Source organism: Ovis aries, chromosome 2 (genome assembly GCF_016772045.2).
Source record: "Ovis aries strain OAR_USU_Benz2616 breed Rambouillet chromosome 2, ARS-UI_Ramb_v3.0, whole genome shotgun sequence".
Classification (NCBI taxonomy): Eukaryota; Metazoa; Chordata; class Mammalia; order Artiodactyla; family Bovidae; genus Ovis; species Ovis aries.
This window is the reverse complement of record NC_056055.1, coordinates 38,312,429-38,334,183: the sequence shown is the minus strand read 5'-3', so window position 1 is coordinate 38,334,183 and position 21,755 is coordinate 38,312,429. Positions and strand designations below refer to the sequence as shown.

The following is a 21,755-nucleotide window of genomic DNA, read 5'->3' as shown; positions in this document are numbered from 1 at the left end:
TGGAGGTTCATGACATTGTACAGGAGACAGTGATCAAAACCATCCCCAAGAAAAAGAAATGCAAAAAAGGAAAATGGCTGTCTGAGGAGGCCTTACAAATAGCTGTGAAAAGAAGAGAGGCAAAAAGCAAAGGAGAAAAGGAAAGATATACCCACTTGAATGCAGAGTTCCAAAGAATATCAAGGAGAGATAACAAAGCCTTCCTCAGTGATCAATGCAAAGAAACAGAGGAAAACAATAGAATGGGAAAGACTAGAGATCTCTTCAAGAAAATTATAGAAACCAAGGGAACATTTCATGCAAAGATGAGCTCGATAAAGGACAGAAATGGTATGGACCTAACAGAAGCAGAAGATATTAAGAAGAGGTGGCAAGAATACACAGAAGAACTGTACAAAACAGATCTTCACAACCGAGATAATCACGATGGTGTGATCACTCACCTACAGCCAGACATCCTGGAACGGGAAGTCAAGTGGGCCCTAGGAAGCATCACTACAAACAAAGCTAGTGGAGGTGATGGAATTTCAATTGAGCTATTTCAAATCTTGAAAGATGATGCTGTGAAAGTGCTGCACTCAATATGCCAGCAAATTTGGAATACTCCGCAGTGGCCACAGGACTGGAAAAGGTCAGTTTTCATTCCAATCCCAAAGAAAGGCAATGCCAAAGAATGTTCAAACTACCACACAATTGCACTCATCTCACATGCTAGTAAGGTGATGCTTAAAATTCTCCAAGCCAGGCTTCAGCAATAGGTGAACCATGAACTTCTAGATGTTCAAGCTGGTTTTAGAAAAGGCAGAGGAACCAGATCAAATTGCCAACATCCGGTGAATCATCGAAAAAGCAAGAGAGTTCCAGAAAAATATCTATTTCTACTTTATTGACTATGCCAAAGCCTTTGACTGGGTGGATCACAATAAACAGTGGGAAATTCTGAGAGAGATGGGAATACCAGACCACCTAACCTGCCTCTTGAGAAAACCTGTATGCAGGTCAGGAAGCAACAGTTAGAACTGGACATGGAACAACAGACTGGTTCCAAATAGGAAAAGGAGTACGTCAAGGCTGTATATTGTCACCCTGCTTATTTAACTTCTATGCAGAGTACATCATGAGAAACGCTGGGCTGGAAGAAGCACAAGCTGGAATCAAGATTGCTGGGAGAAATATCAATAATCTCAGACATGCAGACGACACCACCCTTATGGCAGAAAGTGAAGAGGAACTAAAAAGCCTCTTGATGAAAGTGAAAGAGGAGAGTGAAAACATTGACTTAAAGCTCAACATTCAGAAAATGAAGATCATGGCATGTGGTCCCATCACCTCATGGAAAATAGATGGGGAAACAGTGGAAACAGTGGCTGATTTTATTTTTCTGGGCTCTAAAATCACTGCAGATTGTGATTGGAGCCATAAAATTAAAAGATGCTTATACTCCTTGGAAGAAAAGTTATGACCAACCTAGACAGCATATTAAAAAGCAGAGACATTAGTTTGCCAACAAAGGTCCGTCTAGTCAAGGCTATGGTTTTTCCAGTGGTCATGTATGGATGCGAGAGTTGGACTATAAAGAAAGCTGAGCACCGAAGAATTGATGCTTTTGAACTGTGGTGTTGGAGAAGACTCTTGAGAGTCCCTTAGACTGCAAGGAGATCCAACCAGTCCATCCTAAAGGAAATGAGTCCTGGGTGTTCACTGGAGGGACTAATGTTGAAGCTGAAACTCCAATACTTAGGCCACCTGATGCGAAGAGCTGACTCGTTTTTTAAAACCCTGATGCTGGCAAAGATTGAGGGCAGGAGGAGAAGGGGACGACAGAGGATGAGATGGTTGGATGGCATCACTGACTCAATGGACATGGTTTTGAGTGGACTCCGGAAGTTGGTGATGGACAGGGAGGGCTGGCGTGCTGTGGTTCATGGGGTCGCAAAGAGTCAGACACGACTGAGCGACTGAACTGAACTGAACTGAACTTCGCTTCTAGCTTCTAGCCCCTGGCAGTCTAGTGGCTAAGATTTCTGGTTTTCATCCAGGTTGCTGCTACTGCTGCTAAGTTGCTTCAGTCGTATCCAACTCTGTGAGACCCCACAGATGGCAACGCACCAGGCTCCCCCGTCCCTGGGATTCTCCAAGCAAGAACACTGGAGTGAGGTTAACATATATGTAAAACAGGACAACCACAAATCAAAAATATACAACAAATTCACAAAAACCAAAATGAAGAGAACATAAGCATAAAATAAAAGGAAATAAAACAACAAAAAAAAAAGACAGAAAAAGGAAAATGGAACAAAGAACCAACTGGAAAACAAGGTTTAAAATGGCAATAAATATATATGTACCATTAATTACCTAAATGTCAATGAAGTGACTGCTCCAATCAAAAGACATTAAGTAGCAGACTGGATAAAAAACCAAGAGCTTTGCTGCCTGAAAGAGACTTACCTTAGGGCAAAGGACACACACAGACTGAGAGTGAGAGGACTGAGAAAGACATTTCAGGCAAACGGAGATGCAAGAAAAGGGGAGTCAGTATTCGTATCAGACACAACAGACTTAAAGGTTACCCAGGTTCAATTCCTGGGCAGGAAGTTAAAAATCTCTCTTCAGGACCACTCACAGCTATCTCTCCAAGGTCAAAGCTAGATGTTTCTGCCACTGCCAAGGCTGGAAACAAGTTCCACCTCACACGGCTGCCACTTCAGGTTGCTCATTCCCTTACCCAACAGGCGAGCACATTGACTGGCACCACCCAAATCATGTGATCAGCAGGACAGCCTGACTAATGTGGTGTTTGTGTAAAATTCAAAATGCGAGAGATATCAAAATAGAGAGATGTTTGAAGAACATTGTGCATCTCTGACTGACAGAGGTCCACTTTGGGGCAGAATTTTCTAAAGGTAGCAAGAGTTTATAGGCGTTGCTGCTGCTGCTGCTGCTGCTGCTAAGTCACTTCAGTCGTGTCCGATTCTGTGTGACCCCATAGACGGCAGCCCACCAGGCTCTGCCATCTCTGGGATTCTCCAGGCAAGAACACTGGAGTGGGTTGCCATTTGGCAGCCCAAAAACTGACAGAAAAAACAACTTAAATTTTAAAAAAAGTCTGGCAACTTTCAAAATGCAAGCTTTACACTTCTATTAAGCTTATTTTTATTATTTTACTCTTTTTGATACTACTATAAATGGAATTGTTTTTTACATTTTGTTTTCATATTTTTCACTGCTAGTGTATAGAAATACCGATGACTATTTTATATTGACCCTATGTCCTGCAACTTGCTCAGCTTACTAGTTCTAGCAATTTTTAGTGGATTCCTTAGGATTTTCTATTTTTAAGAACATGTCTTCTGAAAATAAAGACAGTTATATTTCTTGCTTTAAAAAAAAAAGTAGCTAACATCACTATTCCCAGTCTCATTTTTCTCATTGCCCCACAAGCAACTGGCAACTCCTTAATTCATCATTACACTAAAAATGGAAACTTTTTGTTCCTATTTTTGGTCTGTTTTATTTCCCAGTGGATCCCAAGTGCTGAGAAAGTACCTGGCACACAGCAGGTACTTGATACGTATTTGTTGAATGAATAAAAGAAATTTATTTGCTGCACTGAATAAAGACCAACCTTCATGTGAAATGAGGGCTTAGAAAACACTTGAGACAATTTTGAGCTTGATTCAAACACCTACAGCAGGAGAAGCAGCGCTGTGAACCTCTCTCTCAACTATTAGGAATTAAACAGAGTTTTAAAATAGGGTTTGGAGGATTTCCCTGGTGGTCCAGTTGTTGAGAATCATCCTGCCAGTGCAGGGCCCGTGGATTCAATCCCTGGTCCACGAATATCCCACATGTCATGGAGTAACTAAGCCCATGCACCACAACTATTGAGCCTGTGCTCTAAAGCCCTCAAACCACAACTGCTGAGCCTACAGACCACAACTACTGAAGCCTGTGGGCCTAGAGCCCGTACTCCACAACAAGAGAAGCCACCACGATGAGACGCCTGCACACCACAATGATGAGTAGCCCCTGATGACTGCAGTGAAGACCTACTGCAGCCAAAACTAAATAAAAATAAATACGTCTTTAAAATAGGGTCGGAAGACCAATGTCTGGCAGGAGGTGGGGAAGGGGTTGCAGGGGCAGAAAATCCAAAATAAAATCTGATAGGCTTATTACAAATTGAGTGATTGATAGCAGGTGTAATTTCTGAATTTTCACTACTACACTGGCCATGTTTTATGATTCCAGTGCTATCACCTCAAACATATTTATAAATATTAAGATTTGTAGACATAAGAGTTAGGATTTACATCTCAAAAAGGTATACCATTTCCATTGTCCAGCTGAGTGAACTCACATCTTCCTATATCTTGTGTGGCAGAAAACAGAGGGGGACAATGACCTATGAGAAAAAGTGGAACACAGAGAAATGCAATTGAGACCTCTCATCTGTCCCTAAGTAATTCATCCAGGAAGTCCTGTAACTCACAAGGTATTATAAAATAGTCCAGATCAAGTCACTCTCCTAGTTTACAGCCCTGGAATAAAAAAGGGGTCACAATTTCATCTTCAGCAAAGATGATTCCCATCTAAATTGGGGTCTCATATTCTAACTTTCTTATTTTTTTTTCTCAAAGGGGGGATTTATAAAATCTAATTCTGTTGATGTGACCTTCCTCTTCACTTTACTGTATTTCACAAACACATATATGTATTCCTAAACAGTACTGCATCAGTCAGGCAACAGAAATCACTCTAGTTAATTTAAATAGCAAGAGATTGAATACAGGAAATTAGGAACCTGTAGAATCTTTGGGGGAAAAATGGCAGAATGAGCTCCAGACAGGGCCTTTAAGAAAGCAATAGCATATGATATTCCTCTTTCTCTGTCTGAACTACTTCATTCAGTACAACAATCTCTAGGCCCATCCACATTGCTACATATGGCATTATTTCATTCTTTCTACAGCTGAGTAATATTCCATTGCAATGTGAAACAAAATATTTCCTGCCATATTGGTGGATAAGAAATGTCACAGCTATCCATGATCCTGCCCCTCCAAATGTGAGTTTCTGAACCATGTTGACAAGTGCTCAAGTTCCTACATGAGGAACATAAGGATTTTATAATCATCAGTGATTATAGCAATCCAGCGTGAACTGCAAGGTCTTAAGGAAATTCAAGAAAGAGAAAAATATCTCTGTGCAGGATGCTGGCCCCAGATAGCTGAGATGCATATGAAAGGAATGACTTCAATAATCCCATACTCTTGCATCTTTCCATGCATAGAAGAATGCTAAATTCCTTAACTTGATATCTGGTTTTCCTTACTTCACAATAATCTTTGATGTTCAGACTGCCTGCTCCCTATGTTGCAAACTTGTATGTAGCCTGATTCCCTCTCCTGCCTCTTCAGAGCAGTTTTCTCATGGCTGCTGAAATGGTATCTCCCAGGCTTGGAGTCCTTAACATCCCCACCAAATAAAATAACTCTGCTTTCAGGTTGTGATTAATTTTTTAGTCGACGGTATATATGTACCATATCTTCTTTATCCACTCCTCCGTCGATGGACATTTAGGTTGCTTCCATGTCTGGGCTATTAACTTTAGGGTACATGTATACTTTCAGACATGTTTTTCTGCAGATGTATGCCCAGGAGTGAGCTTACAGGATCATATAAATGGGAAAAGAATTTGAATAAGGATACACGTATCAGTTATACAATATGTATAGCTGAATCACTTCTCTGTACATCTGAAACTATCACAACATTGTTAATCAACTCTGATAAATTGCATATGTTGTCACTCAAATGTTCATGGTTAATTAATTTATAAAAGGATTATTAATAAAAAAGATTTTATTTACTTAAAAGAAAAAAAGACTCCCAGAAAAACACCACCACTGAACTGGAAGCTGTCACCTCTGCCCCAATTAGCCAGCCTCTACTGGGATTAAGTTCAAGGACACACTTAGCTGGGAACCAGGGATATGTAAGCCACTCTGAGTTTTTTAGATTGAGCAACTGCCTGAATGGAAATACCCTTTAGTAAGACCTGGAGCAGACTTGGGAGGCGTGAATGCAGCAAGAACTTTGTTTCAATCATGAGAAATTCAAGTTGCCTATGAGATATTCATGAGGAGGTATTGAGTAGGAAATTGCATGTGCATATGTGGAGACCACAGAGAAGTCTAAATTGTAGCTTTCAATTTAAGAGGTTTTAAACTACATAAGTCAGGCAGCCATTTTCTTTCTTTTTTTTTTTGACTCAATTTTACTTTTGAGAGCACCAACTTTTTAAAAAATTTTTCTGATGTGGATCACTTTTAAAATCTTTTAGTGAATTTATGACAGTATTGCTTCTATTTTATGTTTTGATTTTATGGCCCCAGGCTTCCTGACCAGGGATGGAACCTACACCCCCTGCATTGGGAGGTGAAGTCTTAAGCACTGGACCATCAGGGAAGTCCCTAAGTTCATCAACTTCTTGAGTGACTTTATTCACTTTAACTCTGGCTCAGTCTTCAAACCTAGGGTCTTTGAGCATGCATCCTAAGTTGCTTCATTTGTATCCAATTCTTTGCAACCCTCCCTGTGGACTGTAGGCCCCCAAGCTCCTCTGTCCATGGGATTCTCTAGGCAAGCATACTGGAGTGAGTTGCTATGCCTGCCTCCACGGAATCTTTCCAACCCAAGGATTGAACCCACATCTCAGCAAGTTGGAACATTAGGCCAGGAATATGCTTTAACTCACAGAATTTACTACAAAGGCACAGAGAATCCAACAACCCATTAGTAAGCACAGCTCAGACACTCCTAAGGTTTAGGTTTTCCAAAAACACAAATGAGCCAAGAGTTTAGTTTAAAATGAAGTTCAAACATTTTAAGGCAGCATTAGCACAAAAAGAATGTACAAAGGAGTAATCATAGTTCAAATGTATGTCTTTTGTAGGAATTCAACCCTGAGTAAAAAACTCATTGGAAGGACTGATGCTGAAGCTGAAGTTCCAATACTTTGGCCACCTGATGCAAAGAACTGACTCATTCGAAAAGACCCTGATGCTAAATATTGAAGGCAAAAGGAGAAGGGGGAGGCAGAGGATGAGATGGTTAGACAGCAACACTGACTCAGTGGACATGAATTTGAGCAAACTCCAAGAGATCATGAAGGACAGAGAAGCCTGGCGTGCTGCAGTCCACGGGGTCGCAAAGGGTTTAAGACAGGACTGAGTGACTGAACAACAATGTCTTCTAAACCTCATTCCACAAGAGGCTGGGGTGGATGTATTCCGGGTTGGCATACCATACTTGGGGCATTCTATTTTATTCCAGAATTACATTTTGCCTTGACAAACAAGTGTGACTAGAGGCACATGGTCAGGATAGTGAGGAATCTGTATGTACTGAATCTAGAAAATAAGGGACACAAATCTATTATTTTCCTAGATATTCCAACTGAGATGAATACCGAAGATCCAAATATTGAATGAAGAAAGATTTGGCAACACACACACACACACACACACACACTGTCTCTCTCTCTCTCTTTCTCTCTCAAAGGTTCTGTGGCCTCTGGCTTTTTCTCAGGTCCCCATCTTTGCCCAGACTGGAAATTCTGGCAAGTACACTTTAAAGCCTGTCAGCCCATTCCCTGGCCTGGGTCCATCTCTTCAAGCAGCCACTGCTCCGGCCTGAGGCTACTTGTTGTTTAGTCGCTCAGTCAAGTTCAATTCTTTTGTAACCGCATGGATTGTAGCCCACCAGGCTCCTCTGTCCATGAGATTCTCCAGGCAAGAATACTGGAGTGGGTTGCCATTTCCTTTTCCAGGGGATCTTCTTAGGAATTTCGTTTTGGGGACCGAAGATGATGCATTCAGAAGCGAGATTCCAGCCCCAGATCCAGGCGCCAGGAGGCAAGGAGATGGAATCCGGGCCTCGGACGGTGCGGGTACATCAAAGGAGACCTCATGGGACCTCCTGGCGACCCCAGCGGGGACCAGGACAGGAGCCGGGCGGAGATGGGTGGCGACCAAGTCTGGCACGGGGGAGCGTGGCTGAGGCGGGGCAGGGGGCGTGTTGGAGGCGCAGGGGCGGGGCCGGGATCAGGGGATGGGGAGGAGGTGGGTCGCGGTCGAATCTGGTACAGTGGGGCATGGCAGAGGCCGGGGCAGGGGCGGGGCCGGGGTCAGGGCAGGGGGCGGGGCGGAGGTGTGTCCAGTCTGAAGGCAGGGGGTGGGGCCGAGGCTCGGGCTGGGGCGGGGCCGAGCTCGACTTTGGTGTCCTTTGCGGCCCGCTGCTCCAGTCTGGCCGCTCGGTTTTCGTGCATCTTGCTTCGCTTGGTTTCTGGTTGAAAGATCGCCATGGCTCTGCGTGCGGCCGTGTTCGACCTGGTCGGGGTCCTGACTCAGCCCTCGGTCACCAGTTTCTGGGATCGCGCCGAGGAGGAGCTGGCGCTGCCCAGGTAAGGGACCCCGCGTCGCTGCCAGTGCTCAGAAGCCTGCGTGGGTTGGTCCGGGCGGCTGGGGCGCCACTCCTTGGAGAAGTTGCTTTTCGAGACTCGCAGTTCTGATTTCAGATTGCTTGCTGTAGGGAGAGAGCGCTGGGTGAAAGGTTAGAACAATTACTCGGCCCTCAAATACCACTCTGTGTAAGTAGATCCACTGTCTTTCTATTTTCTTTTTTACTTTATTTTACTTTACAATACTGTATTGGTTTTGCCAAACGTCAACATGAGTCCGCCACGGGTGTACATGTTGAGTGTGTAAAGCTCTCTAAGGATTCCAGTGGCACCCCACTCCAGAAATCCAATGAACGGCGGAGCCTAGTAGGCTACAGACCCTGGGGTCTCGAAGAGCCGGACACGACTGAGCGACTTCACTTTCACTTTCATGCACTGGAGAAGGATGTAGCAACCCACTCCAGTATTCTTGCCTGGAGAATCCCAGGGATGGGAGCCTGGTGGGCTACCGTCTATGGGGTCGCACAGAGTCGGACACGACTGACGTGACTTAGCATCAGCAGAAGGACTCCAAAATTGACCTTTATATTGAAATCTTTTCTTAAAGTCAGAGAAATTACTCCCTGAGGTGTCTGCTGCCCACTTACTTCTCTGTAATGGAATGAGCTCGGGCTTTCCTTGTGGCTCAGCTGGTAAAGAATCTGTCCGCAATGAGGGAGACCCGGGTTCGATACCTCGGTTGGGAAGATCCCCTGGAGAAGGGAAAGGCTACCCGCTCCAGCATTCTGACGTAGAGAATTCGATGGACTTTATAGTCCATGAGGTCTCAAAGACTCAGACACGACTGAGAGACCTTCACTTCACTTAGAGAGCTGCGCTGAAGGTTTCTAGAGGAAGAGCTCCTGTGCCTGTACAATGTTAACAGCAAAGCAGAAACGGCCCCCAAACCTAACCACTGGAAAACGGTCAACTAGGAAGCATAACCAGTAACCACAAGGTTCAGGATGAGATTTCAGTGACATCAGAAAGTATCTGTTATAATAAGTGTAGAAAAACAAACCCACCGAAATGTACAACTCTTTATACAGCTTGGAAACTATGGAAAAACAGCTACATGTTGAAGATGCCTGAAAGAAATGTTCCAAAATATCCTTGTGGCTGCACCAATTTACAATCCAGTCAATAGTGCAGGCAGGTTTCTCATTCTCCACATCCTTGGCAAACATGTTACTGCTTGTCTTTTGATAATAGCCATTCTAACAGATGTGAGGTGGTATCTCACTGTAGTTTTGATTGCCTTTCCTTGAAGTCCCTTTAACCATGGTATGGTTTCACTTTTTTTAAGCCTGTAAGTTGTATTATTATTTTTTTTAAAGACATAAAAGGAGAGTAAGGTGTGTCATATGTTTATACCTGTGACCTTATCAGTGGGGGAGAGAACATGACTTGTGAATGTACAAGTCACAAGAATACTTGTCAGTATACCAGTGCATATACTTGAGAGTATATCTGTGAGTACACAGGTCACAGGTAGTCAAGTTTACAAATGTACAAAATTTCAGAGTCCAGAGTGCTAACCATTACACAATGGAACCCACAAATGTACAAAATTTCAAACAGCACTGAACTTTGAGTCTGACCCAGGTTAAAATCTCAGTTCTAACACTTAGCGTTGGGCCACCTTGCTTAACCTTACTTATTCAACTCAACTGACACCTTAGTCTTAAAATACCTCCCCTCAAATTTCTGTATGGGTTAGATTAGATGACATGTAAAATAGGCGGGCCACTATGTTCCTGATCCAGTTTTTATTTATTCGGTTCTCAGGCACAGGGAGAGCGATGTACTGGGATGTTCTGTTCAGCCAGTGTGGCACTGACTCACACGCTATCTCCGTGACCATGGTGAGGATTGTTCCCAGTCGTCACAGAGCAGTATAGCAAAGCCAGCTGACCCCGGAAGTCAGAGTCCACGACTTTGAACTTATTAGCCTGTGGACAGAAAATAGAAGTGCCTCTTCACTTTTTCTTGTTCCTCTCCACATCCCAGACATCATCATGCTGCTAAGTCGCTTCAGTCATGTCCAACTCTGTGCAACCCCATAGATGGCAGCCCACCAGGCTCCCCCTTCCCTGGGATTCTCCAGGCAAGAACACTGGAGTGGGTTGCCATTTCCTTCCCCAATGCATGAAAGCGAAAAGTGAGAGTGAAGTCACTCAGTCATGTCCGACCGTCAGCGACCCCGTGGACTGCAGCCTTCCAGGCTCCTCCGTCCATGGGATTTTCCAGGCAAGAGTATTGGAGTGGGGTGCCATTGCCTTCTCCGGACATCATCATAGTTGATACATAAATCATTTAGGCAAAACCCAGGGTTTCATTTGTTTATTTATTTGATAATCTTTTGGCAGCAAAATCTGACCTGGCTTCATTTGGTGGCAAGTCTTATCTGAACAAGCATGAGGTTATTTATCACCATTATCTCTCCTACTACTGTAAATAATCACATGTGCATGTGGCGTGTGTTCTCAGTCATGTCTGACTCTTTTGTGACCCCATGGACTGTAGCCCATCAAGCTCCTCTGTCCATGGGATTCTCCAGGTGAGAATACTTCAGTGGGTTGCCATATCCTCCTCCAGGGGATCTTCCCAGTCCAGGGATTAAACCAGCATCTCCTGCTTCTTCTTCATTGGCAGGTGGATTCTTTACCACTTGATCCCCCTGGGAAACCTCAAATAGTCACACCTTTCACTATAAATATATTCTTGAGTTTGATTACACAGGCTGCCTCAGGCCCTCCTGGAGATGTTACTTAATATATGGTATATCCCCCATTTTACCTTTACAGTATGAAAAATGCAGACACATTTATGAATACATTGGTTAGTAGGTAGGTAGGTTGGTAGACAGGTAGGTTTAAAACAAACAGTAGAATTCTAGTACATGTATTGTTCTAGGTTTTAACTTTTTATTTAATTTTAACCATTTTATTTCATTCAACACTTGGATGTCTTTTTGTTTACACAGACCTACTTTTCTCTTTTTAACCACTGCATAGTATTCCACAATATGGAAGTTCCATAATTTATTTAACCATTTTCCCCTGTTGGTGGACATTTATTTGTTAGTGGTCACTATTGCAAATAATGTCACTGTCATATTTCCATAGGGTAGTTTTCTTTTTTTTTTTTTATAGGGTAGTTTTCTAAAAGTGGAGTTGCCAAGTAAAAGCAAGTAGTATTTACATTTAAAATATCGACTGATTCTGCCAAGCTATTCCCCAAAAAATGCTGTACCTGCCCTGACTATGCTTGAGTAGGCCAGCCCAGATCCTCCCTAAGGTGGAGATGACTCTCTTGAACTTTTGCCAGACATAGAGGGAAAAACATTATCCTGTATCAGTCTGCATTTTCCTCTCTGCTATTCATTTTTATTGGTCATCTGTATTTTTTTTCCCTTGGTATTTACCTTTTTATACCATTTGCCCATTTTTGCATTTGATTGTCACTTTCTTCTTGATTTCTAGGAACTTTTGATTTCTACCATGATGTTTTATGTTTTTTACTTACCATCTCTTCTGCTACTTCTTTTTTTTAAAAAATATTTATTTATTTGATCATGCCATGGCATGTGGGATCTAGTTACCTGACCAGGGATTGAACCCGACCCCTAGCAGTAAAAGCTTGGAGTCCTAACCACTGGACTACCAGGGAGTTCCTGAAATTGTTTTTTTAAAAAAATCTTTTAAGACTATTTTTTGTGTAATTTCAGTGGTATTTTAGACAGAGAGAGAAACAGATAAGTGCCCAGAGTGGTGTCTTAGTACAATCCCCTCTTTCAATAGCATCAAGTTTGCAAAGAACAAAGCTCTTGATTTAGGAGTCTTAAGAACTGCAATTCAGGAAAAACAAATCTGGGTAAAACCGAGAGTGTTTTGGGGAAGAGAAAGAGTCAAGAGCTTATTAAGGCAAAAGCCACGAGGCTGTGCTCTGATTCGAGAAAGGAAATAGTTGCCCTTTGAGGAGGGAGCCTAGTACGTATCCTGAGTTTCTGGCAAGTATTCTGATGTCTTCTAGGACAGTACGTAGAACAATACATGGTCTCACCCAGATTGAGACTTACATAAGTCATGTGTCCTCGGCAGCCTCCTGGCTCCATTCTAGACCACTCACTTATTTATTATTGTTATTGCTCAGTCATTCAGTCGTGTCTAACTCTTTGAGACCCCATGGACTGCAGAATGTCAGGCTTCCCTGTCCTTCACCATCTCCTGGAGTTTGCTCAAATTCATGTTCATTGATTCGGTGATGGTATCCAACCATCTCAATCTTGGTTGCCTCCTTCTCCTCCTACCCTCAGTCTTTCCCAGCATCAGGGTCTCTTCTGGTTTTCCTTTCACACTATTTTAATCAGTGCATAACGTTGTGTGCCTTATAGCTCTACTGCATAAATGTTTGTGCCCTTTGTCAGTATAAAAGTTCTCAGTAGGTATACAATTTTTCTAAAGCAGTTGTATCAGATCCTGCTCCTACCAGAAATATAAGAGAGTTCTAGTTTCTCCACATTGTCATTAGTACTTGATGTCATTCTGTTTAAATTTAGCAAATCTGGTGGGTTTATGGTGTTATCTCATGGTTCATTTGTATGTTTTTTAGCCCTTGTATTTTTTTTAAATTTTTACAATGTTGTGTTGGTTTCTGCCATACAACAACTCAACTCAAATCAGAAATAATTATACTTGTATGCTCTCCCTCTTGAGCCTCCCTCCTTCCCCCCCATCCCACAGGGTGAAATAAGTCAGAAAGATGGAAACAAATACATATTTATGCCTAAATATGAAATCTAGAAAAATGGTACTGATGAACCTATTTGCAGGGAAGGAATGGCAACACAGATGTAGAGAATGGACTTGTAGACATGGAGGAGGAAGGAAAGAGTGGGACGAATAGAGAAAGTAGCATCAACATATATACACTATTGTGTATATGTAAAATGGATAGTTAGTGAGAAGTTGCTATATCACACAGGGAGCCCGGCCTGGTGCTTTGGCACCATGGCTTTAATTCGCGTTTTTCTGATGAATAATGATGTTGAGCTTCTTATTAGGTGCTCACTGGCCATTTGATAATTCTCTTGAATGAGATAGTTGTTTGTTATCATTTCTTTTAAACCATTTCTTTGCTCTTCTCAGGATTTTTATTTTGATCTATCTTTAAGTTGACTGGAAGTCTTTCTTGTATTTTTTTTTCTTCCAGGAAAGGCATGATGGCAAACTACTATATTAGTTTTCTGTGCCTGAACCTGATTTGTGTGGGTCTCAGCTTATCAATAACCAATGTTCTGTTTAGGCCAGTCCTTGAGGTTCTTATTGTGATTACAAGACACCCTTCAGCAGTAGCCATTGGGGAACTTTGAAAAAAATAAAGGTTTATTACTTATGAGACCTGGAAGTTACACAGCACACCTGGGGCCACATAATGAGGATATGAGGAGAATGAGAGCACCTGGGCCTGGGTTCTGCTTTTATCAGGGTTCAGGATGTGGGCCATGGTTTCATGGGCTCACTCTTTATTGGTGAATTTCAAAGAAGAGCAGGAATTTAAAGCATGGAAATAGAACAAATAGCCCATTTGATCAGTTATGAAAGCAACCGAGATCTCTAAAACAAAGGTGCCTCCTTGGACATAAGTTGTCTGGGGATAGACTTGGGGGGCATTCTTTCTTGGCATCTTTTTATCTCAATGTCTGGTGTGTATTACTCCACCATTTTCTCACATTTAAAGCTGCAAGCATAGAAGGCTGTTGTCAGTCTGAATTGTTCTTCTTTTGTGTATAGTCTATTTTTTTTTTTTGCCCAAAATTTGTCTGTTAGACTTTCTTATCCCAAGAATGGAAACATTTCCCCACTTTCTATATGCTGTGGTTATTTTTTCATTAATTTTGACTGGTGAACACTTTCTTTTTTGGTGAACACCTTTGATTTAAGAACTCAGATTTTTCTTTAGCTTGGAAACATCGTCTCCCATTTTTCCTTTGACTATTGCTTTCTGATCTTTCTGTGATTCTTCTTGTTTATCGAAGGAATTTGGCCTCCATAGGCCTTATCTTTTTGTACATTAATTATTTTTTTAAACTTTTTAAAAAAATTGAAGTATAATTACAATGTTGTGTTAACTTCTACTATACAACATAGTGAGTCAGCTCTGTGTATAAGTATATCCCCTCCCTCTTGGACCTCTTTTCTCCTCCCCCACCTCTCTAGATCATCAAAGAGCACCAAGTTGACCTCCCTGCTTGCACATTAATTTTAATTGCTTCATCATTTTACTCTTTGTCCTTGGAAATTTTGTTGGGTCTTTTGATTCACTAATTTCATTTCTGTGATAGCCATCTCACTGTTCCCTGCTTTTATTAAGCAACCTTAAAATTTGAAAGTCATGCTTTCCAGTGCCAACAACTTATCTCCAATTGCTTCTCTGAGACACCAGTAAAAATACTGCCTCCTTTTGTTTTATAGAGTTCTCAACCTCTCCTTCCTGTACAGCTATAGTCTTCCTTCATTTCCTCTTCTTTTGCTGCTGCTGCTGCTGCTAAGTCGCTTCAGTCATGTCCGACTCTGTGCGACCCCATAGATGGCAGCCCACCAGGCCCCTCCATCCCTGGGATTCTCCAGGCAAGAACACTGGAGTGGGTTGCCATTCCCTTCTCCAATGCATGAAAGTGAAAAGTGTAAGTGAAGTCGCTCAGTCACGTCTGACTCCTAGTGACCCCATGGACTGCAGCGCACCAGGCCCCTCCGTCCATGGGATTTTCCAGGCAAGAATGCTGGAGTGGGGTGCCATTGCCTTCTCTGTCCTCTTCTCTTACCTACCCCCAGTTTCAGGCAGCAAAATCAATTCTCCCTGTGCTTTTCCATCTCACTCATCCAGTGTGTAATAGTTATTTGTTTATTTGTTGCCTCACTTGTTCTAGGAGCTCCCTAAGAATATATCCATATTTTTTCATTTTTCTATCACAGCACCAGACACAATGCCCTGACGCCTTAGGTCCTCAACGAAAGATTGTTGAGTTGAACTGTGTGTTGTTTCTTAAAAGTGGGTGGCAGCTGAGAAAGGCATGAGGGATCTTTTCGAGGTGATGTACCATGCTGTGCTTTGTAATTCAGTCATGTCTGACTCTTTGTGACCCCATGAACTGTAGCCCACCTCTGTCCATGGGGATTCTCCAGGCAAGAATACTGGAGCGGGTTGCCGTGCCCTCCTCCAAGGGATATTCCCAACCCAGGTCTGGATCGAACCCAGGTCTTCCCCATTGCAGGTGTATTCTTTACCATCTGAGCCACCAGGGAAGATAGAAATGTTCTAAAACTGCAACACAGTGATGTTTGTACACCACTACAAAAATTACTACAAGTCATTGACTTGTACACTGAAAACTCACACTTGTGAGTTTGATGACATGTAAGTATAATTTAATAAAGTCATATCTGAAAAAAAGACAATCAATGGCACAGATGTGCCAAAGCCATTGTTGATGTGGGAAAATTGAACAAGGCTAAAAATAGTAGGGATTTTTTTTTATCTTATGTCTTAATGTTAATCATTGTTACCTGCAAGAGGATTAGTTGGGTAAAAGGTTGTTGACTTATCAGATATGAAACTCCCAGATATCTGTCCTCTTAACATGGAATGTTAAATATTAATACTTTCAACTGGGTTGCCAATTCCATTCCATTCTAAGTTTTTGCCTAGAGCACTATACTAAGAAGGACTATAAATCAGTGTCTGAATGCAGTGGTATAGGATGTGACGGGTTAGAAACATCGGCCAGGAATTTGAGGGAACAGAGTTGTATGTGCCATCTGCTAATTGTCTGATGTCACCCAGCCAGCCATGGGAGGTGAGAAATTATCAAGAAAGTGGAATGGAACATTTTGTTTTGTAATGTAGGAAAGTAAGAGGGTAATGACCTGGTCTCTCTCTGTCTGCCTCTCCTCTGGGCCACATACACAGGATAAACATGAACCAATGTATTAATCAGCTAGGGTTACCGTAAAGAAGGGCTACAAACTGGGTGTTTTCAACAGCAATTCCGGAAGCTAGAAGTCCACCATCGAGGTGTCTGTCCCCTACCTGCTGTTGTGATGAAGTCATTTAAATGTTCCCAATGTTTCTTTGTGTCTTGCAGAGGCTTTCTGAGTAAAGCTTTCCTGAAAGGAGGCCCGGATGGTCCCAGCACCCGTGTGATGAAGGGAGAGATCACATTTTCCCAGGTGCAGTGACGTCTCATAGACCCCCTTAAGGAGATGTTCTGTGCCTACACACCCATCTTCCCCCACTACCCATAAGCTCTGTGAGGGCAGGACCATGTCTTCTGCCTCATCCATTTACCCCTTATAACACTTAACTCACAAGACTGGTGTGGAGACATTTCAGGCTGGTTTACTGTCTCTTTGAGCCAAACAGAGGGGCATGCCCCAGTGACTAGGAAATTCCCCAAGCCCTTGAAGATGTGTGCCAGGGAATTAGAGCAGCCAGAGTAGCTTTTTCTCCTCCTTAAGCTGTAGTTAAATACACATCACATGAAATTTACCACCGTGATCATTTTTAAGTATACAATGCAGTAATGTTATGTATATTCACGTTAGGTAACCAAATCCACTATCCATCTCCAGAACTGTTTGTTTTTTTTTTTTTAATTTTAAGTTAATATGTTGTATTTTCTTTCTTTCTTTCTTTCTTTTTCGGTCACATGGAATGTGGAATCTTAGTCCCCCCACCAGGGACTGACCCTACACTCTGTGCTGTGGAAACTCAGAGTCTAATCCTTTGGACCACCAAGCAAGTCCCAGAATTCTTTTCATCTTCAAAAACTGAAACTCTATACCCATTAAACAGCAACTTCCCACCCCTCCTTACCCCCAGCCCCTGGCAACCACTATTGCATTTTCCATGTATTCTTTACATGGGCTTCCCTGGTGGCTCAGATGGTAAAGAATCTGCCTGCCTATGCAGGAGACCTGGGTTCCATCCCTGGGTCGGGAAGATCCCCTGAAGGAGGAAATGGCAACCCACTCCAGTATTCTTGCCTGGAGAATCCCACATGCATAGAGAGAGGTGCCTTGTAGGCTACAGTCCCTGGGGTCACAAAGAACAGGGCACAACTGAAGTAACCAACACTCATGCAGCATTTGCCCTCTTGTGACTGGCTTATTTCACTTTGCATGAAGCCTTCAAGTTTCATCCATACTGTAGCCTGAGTCACCATTTCCTTCTTTCTAAGGGCGAATGGTATTCCACTTATGCATGGACCACATTCTGTTTGTCCATTCATCTTTCGAAGGATGTTTGGGTTGCTTTCTCCTTTTAGTTATCATGAATAGTGCTGCTATGAACATGGGTGTACAAATATCTGTTTGAACCTTGCTTTCAGGTTTTCTGGGTATACATCCAGAAGTGGGATGGCTAGATCATAGGGCAGTTTCACTTTTTAACTTTTTGAGGAACCACCATATGATTTTCCATAGTGGCTGTGCCATTTTTCATTTCTCTGCAACACACCCGAGGTTACCAGTATTTCCATATCCTTGCCAACTTATTATTTTTGTGTTTTTTTTTAATAGTAGTCATCCTTAGAGTAGTTGTTTTCAGGCCAAGCCACTGGGTCAGAGGCAGTTTTGCTAATTAATAACTATGTGATGGGTGGACTTTGGAATCTAGGGACAGAATGTGGGTCATGGTTCCCACTTACAGATGTGTGAGCACACCAAGTCCCAGAAGCTCTCAAAGTCAGTTTTGCCATCTATAAAATGAGACAAATAACACTGTCCATCTCCTAGGCTGTTATGAAGATTGAAAAGTGCTTAGCACAGTGCTTGTCATGTAATAACTGCTTAAGAAATAGTAGTTATTATTATTACTACAACCTTGACTTTTTAAATTTGTAGTATGTGCATGCTCAGTCGCTTTGGTCGTGTCCAACTCTTTTGTGACCCTATAGGCTGTAGCCCACCAGGCTTCTTTGTCCATGGGATTTCCCAGGGAAGAAGAATGGAGTGGGTTGCCATTTCCTCCTCCAGGGTAATCTTCCCATCCCAGGGATCAAACTCAAGTCTCCTGCTGGTGCTGCCATTTTAAAAAAATGCCACAGACCAGGTGACTTAAACAACAAAAATTGATTTTCTCAGAGATCTAGAGGTAGAAACCCAGGATCAAGGTGTCAGCAGGGCTGGTTTCTCCTAAGGCCTCTCTCATTTGCTTGCAAATGGCCTCCTTTTCCCTGTCCAGACACTTTGGTTCTTCTGTGTGTATCTGTATCCTGATCTCCTATTCTTTAAAGGACACCCATCAGATTGGATTAGGGCCCCCAGTGACTTCATTTTACCTTAGGGAAGTGAGTGAGTGAAAGTCACTCAGTTGTGTCTGACTTTTGGTGACCCCATGCACTGTAACCCATCAGGCTCCTCTGTCCGTGGGATTCTCCAGGCAAGAATATTGGAGTGGGTTGCCATTCCCTTCTCCAGGGGATATTCCCAACCCTGGGATCAAACCCAGGTCTCCCACATTGCAAGTGGATTCTTTACCATCTGAGCTACCTTAATGATTCTTTAAAGACCTTCTTGTCAACGACATCACATTCCAAGGTCTTGGGGTTTAGGACTTCAACATGAATTTGGAGGAAACAAAAGTAGGCTCATAATAGGGATGTTTGAGTAGTTTCCAATTGGGAGCTCTTGGGAATATCACTGTTAGAACACTTTGGCTCATGTCTTTTGACATGTGTAGACAATTTCCACTGGGTATGTGTACAGGACCCTAATGCTGAGAAAGGACCCTAATGCTGAGAAAAGACCCTGATGCTGGGAAAGATTGAGGGCAGAAGGAGAAGGGGGAGGCAGAGGATGAGATGGTTGGATGGCATCACCAACTCAATGGACATGAGTCTGAGCAAACTCCGGGAGATAGTGAAGGACAGGGAAGCCCACTGTGCTGCAGTCTGTGGGGCTGCAAAGAGTCGGATATGACTGAGTGATGAACAATAATGTGTCCAGGAACAGATCTTGTAGCTCACAGGCAATGCATGTGTTCAGATTAAGTATGTGCTGCCCAAAGCTTTCCTAAGTGGTTGTACCAACTGACAGTCCCTCATCAATTCACTTTTGCAGTGGGTGCCATTCATGGAAGAAGACTGCAGGAAATGCTCCAAGGACTCTGGAATCTGCCTTCCAGAGAATTTCTCTATCAAGCAAATCTTTGAGAAGGTACTTTCAGCAAGAAAGATCAACTACCCCATGCTTCAGGCAGCTGTCACTCTCAAACAGAAGGGTAAGGATCCAATACTGGCCATTCTCTGACCTAATTGCAATAGAACCATTGGGAAGGTCAGGTTGTAGTATGTTGACATGTGATTTGAGATCAAGAATCTTCTGGGCCTAGATTGAGAGCTGTTCTTCAAACACAGCTTCAAAGTAAGTTTTAGGAAATGGCCAAAATAAGCACTATCAGAATATCTGTTAAGAAAGAATTTTGTTTAATTAGCAATTTATGTCTCATGAGCAAAATTCTCCCCCTACCATGGTACCAGTAATGACCTGAATGACCCAACCTCTTGTCACAGTGATTATAAAACAAAGCCTTTTATATTTTGTTTTGTTTTGATTGTGCCATGAAACACAGAAAATCTAAGTTCCCCAACCAGAAATCAAACCCACACCCCGTGCAGTGGAAGCGCATAGTCTTAACCACTGGACCACCAAGGAAGTCCCAAAAAACAAGACCTTTTAAACAACCATGATTTTCTCAACCTCTTCATGTCACAGTGGTTGAGCTATATGAGCTGGCTGACATGGATTCAAGTGGTGTCAGATAGTCTAGGACATGAGTCATGCCCATTCAATAGGTGTTTACTTATTTATCACAGAAATTTTAATTGTTAATTACAAAGATGATTTAAAATATGGAAAAATGCTTTAGACAGGAGGTTAAATAATAAAAGCAGAATGGTAAAACTGTCAGAACACTAAGATTATACTTATGTAAAAATGCAGTTGGGTATAAAAAAGGAAAGGACTTCCCAGGTGGCACTAGTGGTAAAGAACCCACCTGCCAATGCAGAAGACTTGGGTTTGATCACTGGGTCAGGATGATTCCCATGGCAACCCACTCCAGTATTCTTGCCTGGAGAATCCCATGGACAGAGGAGCCTGGAGGGTTAGAGTCCATAGGGTTGCAAAGATTCAGGCACAACTGAATACACAAACAACACACACACTAACAAAGTTTGCAGTAATGTGGCCTGGGAGGAGGGTGGAGGGTTGGAGTGGCAGTCAGAAGGTGGGATTCTAGGCCTTGCTTGGTTCTACCTGTACTGTGTGGCTCTGGGCAGGTTAGAATTTGTCTGAGCTTTCATTTTCCTGTTGGTAAAGGTGGGATGGTAAGGCCTACGCTGTCTGCCCTAAAGGTGTAAGGATCAAAGGGGCTGATGAAAGTTAAAACACTTTGATCAGATGAGCTTCTTGCTCTGCAATTGCAAGGAATGAAGGGATGTATCATCTCCATCCAAAAGCCCTTGGTACACGCCATTAGCTGGATCTCATGTCTGCATCAGAAGGGGTGGATGGGTAAAGATGGTGCTTTTCCAACTTGTCAGTTGAGAAGCCAGGCATCAGGAGATTGATGTAAGTGAGCAGAACCCTGTTTGGCCCCATCTTTGGGACCCCCTCAGTGGGACACCCGGAGCTTCTCAGAGCAAAGTTCTGTAGCTGGCCGATTCACTGGCACCTTCTTGCTTAGGATTTACAACCTGCATCCTCACCAACAACTGGCTGGATGACAGCGCTGAGAGAGGCAGTATGGCCCAGGTGTTGTGTGAGCTCAAGCCACACTTTGATTTCCTGATTGAGTCATCCCAGATTGGAATGGTCAAGCCTGACCCTCAGATCTACAAGTTTGTGCTGGACACCTTGAAGACCAGCCCCAGTGAGGTACGTGGACACTGCCTTTCAATGGAAAAGAATGTTCTAGAGTGATTTCAGTCAAGAAAAATTGAGGGACCTTCCCTAGAGGGTCCAATGGTTAAGAATCTGCCTTCCAATGCAGGGGACACAGGTTCAGTCCCTGGTTGGGGAACTGATATCCCACATGCTGTGGGGTAACTAAGCCTGAACACCCAGGTGGAGAGATCCCGGGTGCCACAACTAAGACTTGATGCAGCCAAATAAACAAATAAATTTTTAAAACATTAAAGAGATGCAAACAGGTAGGGGACACCTGGGACTTGGCAGAGTGGTCC

The 21,755-nt window shown here is 42.9% G+C and overlaps 1 protein-coding gene across 1 annotated transcript in view; it reads left to right on the top strand.

Annotated features, from left to right (window-relative positions):
* Positions 1–8,309: 8,309 nt before the first annotated feature.
* The window catches only part of EPHX2 (epoxide hydrolase 2), a 74,946-nt gene continuing 61,500 nt past the window's right edge, over positions 8,310–21,755 (top strand). Inside the window, exons 1-4 of the mRNA XM_042243107.2 lie at positions 8,310–8,470; positions 16,653–16,737; positions 19,630–19,789; positions 21,257–21,447. Coding sequence (XP_042099041.1) covers positions 8,370–8,470; positions 16,653–16,737; positions 19,630–19,789; positions 21,257–21,447 — 537 coding nt within the window. The 5' untranslated portion in view covers positions 8,310–8,369. The remainder of the gene's footprint in view (positions 8,471–16,652; positions 16,738–19,629; positions 19,790–21,256; positions 21,448–21,755) is intronic.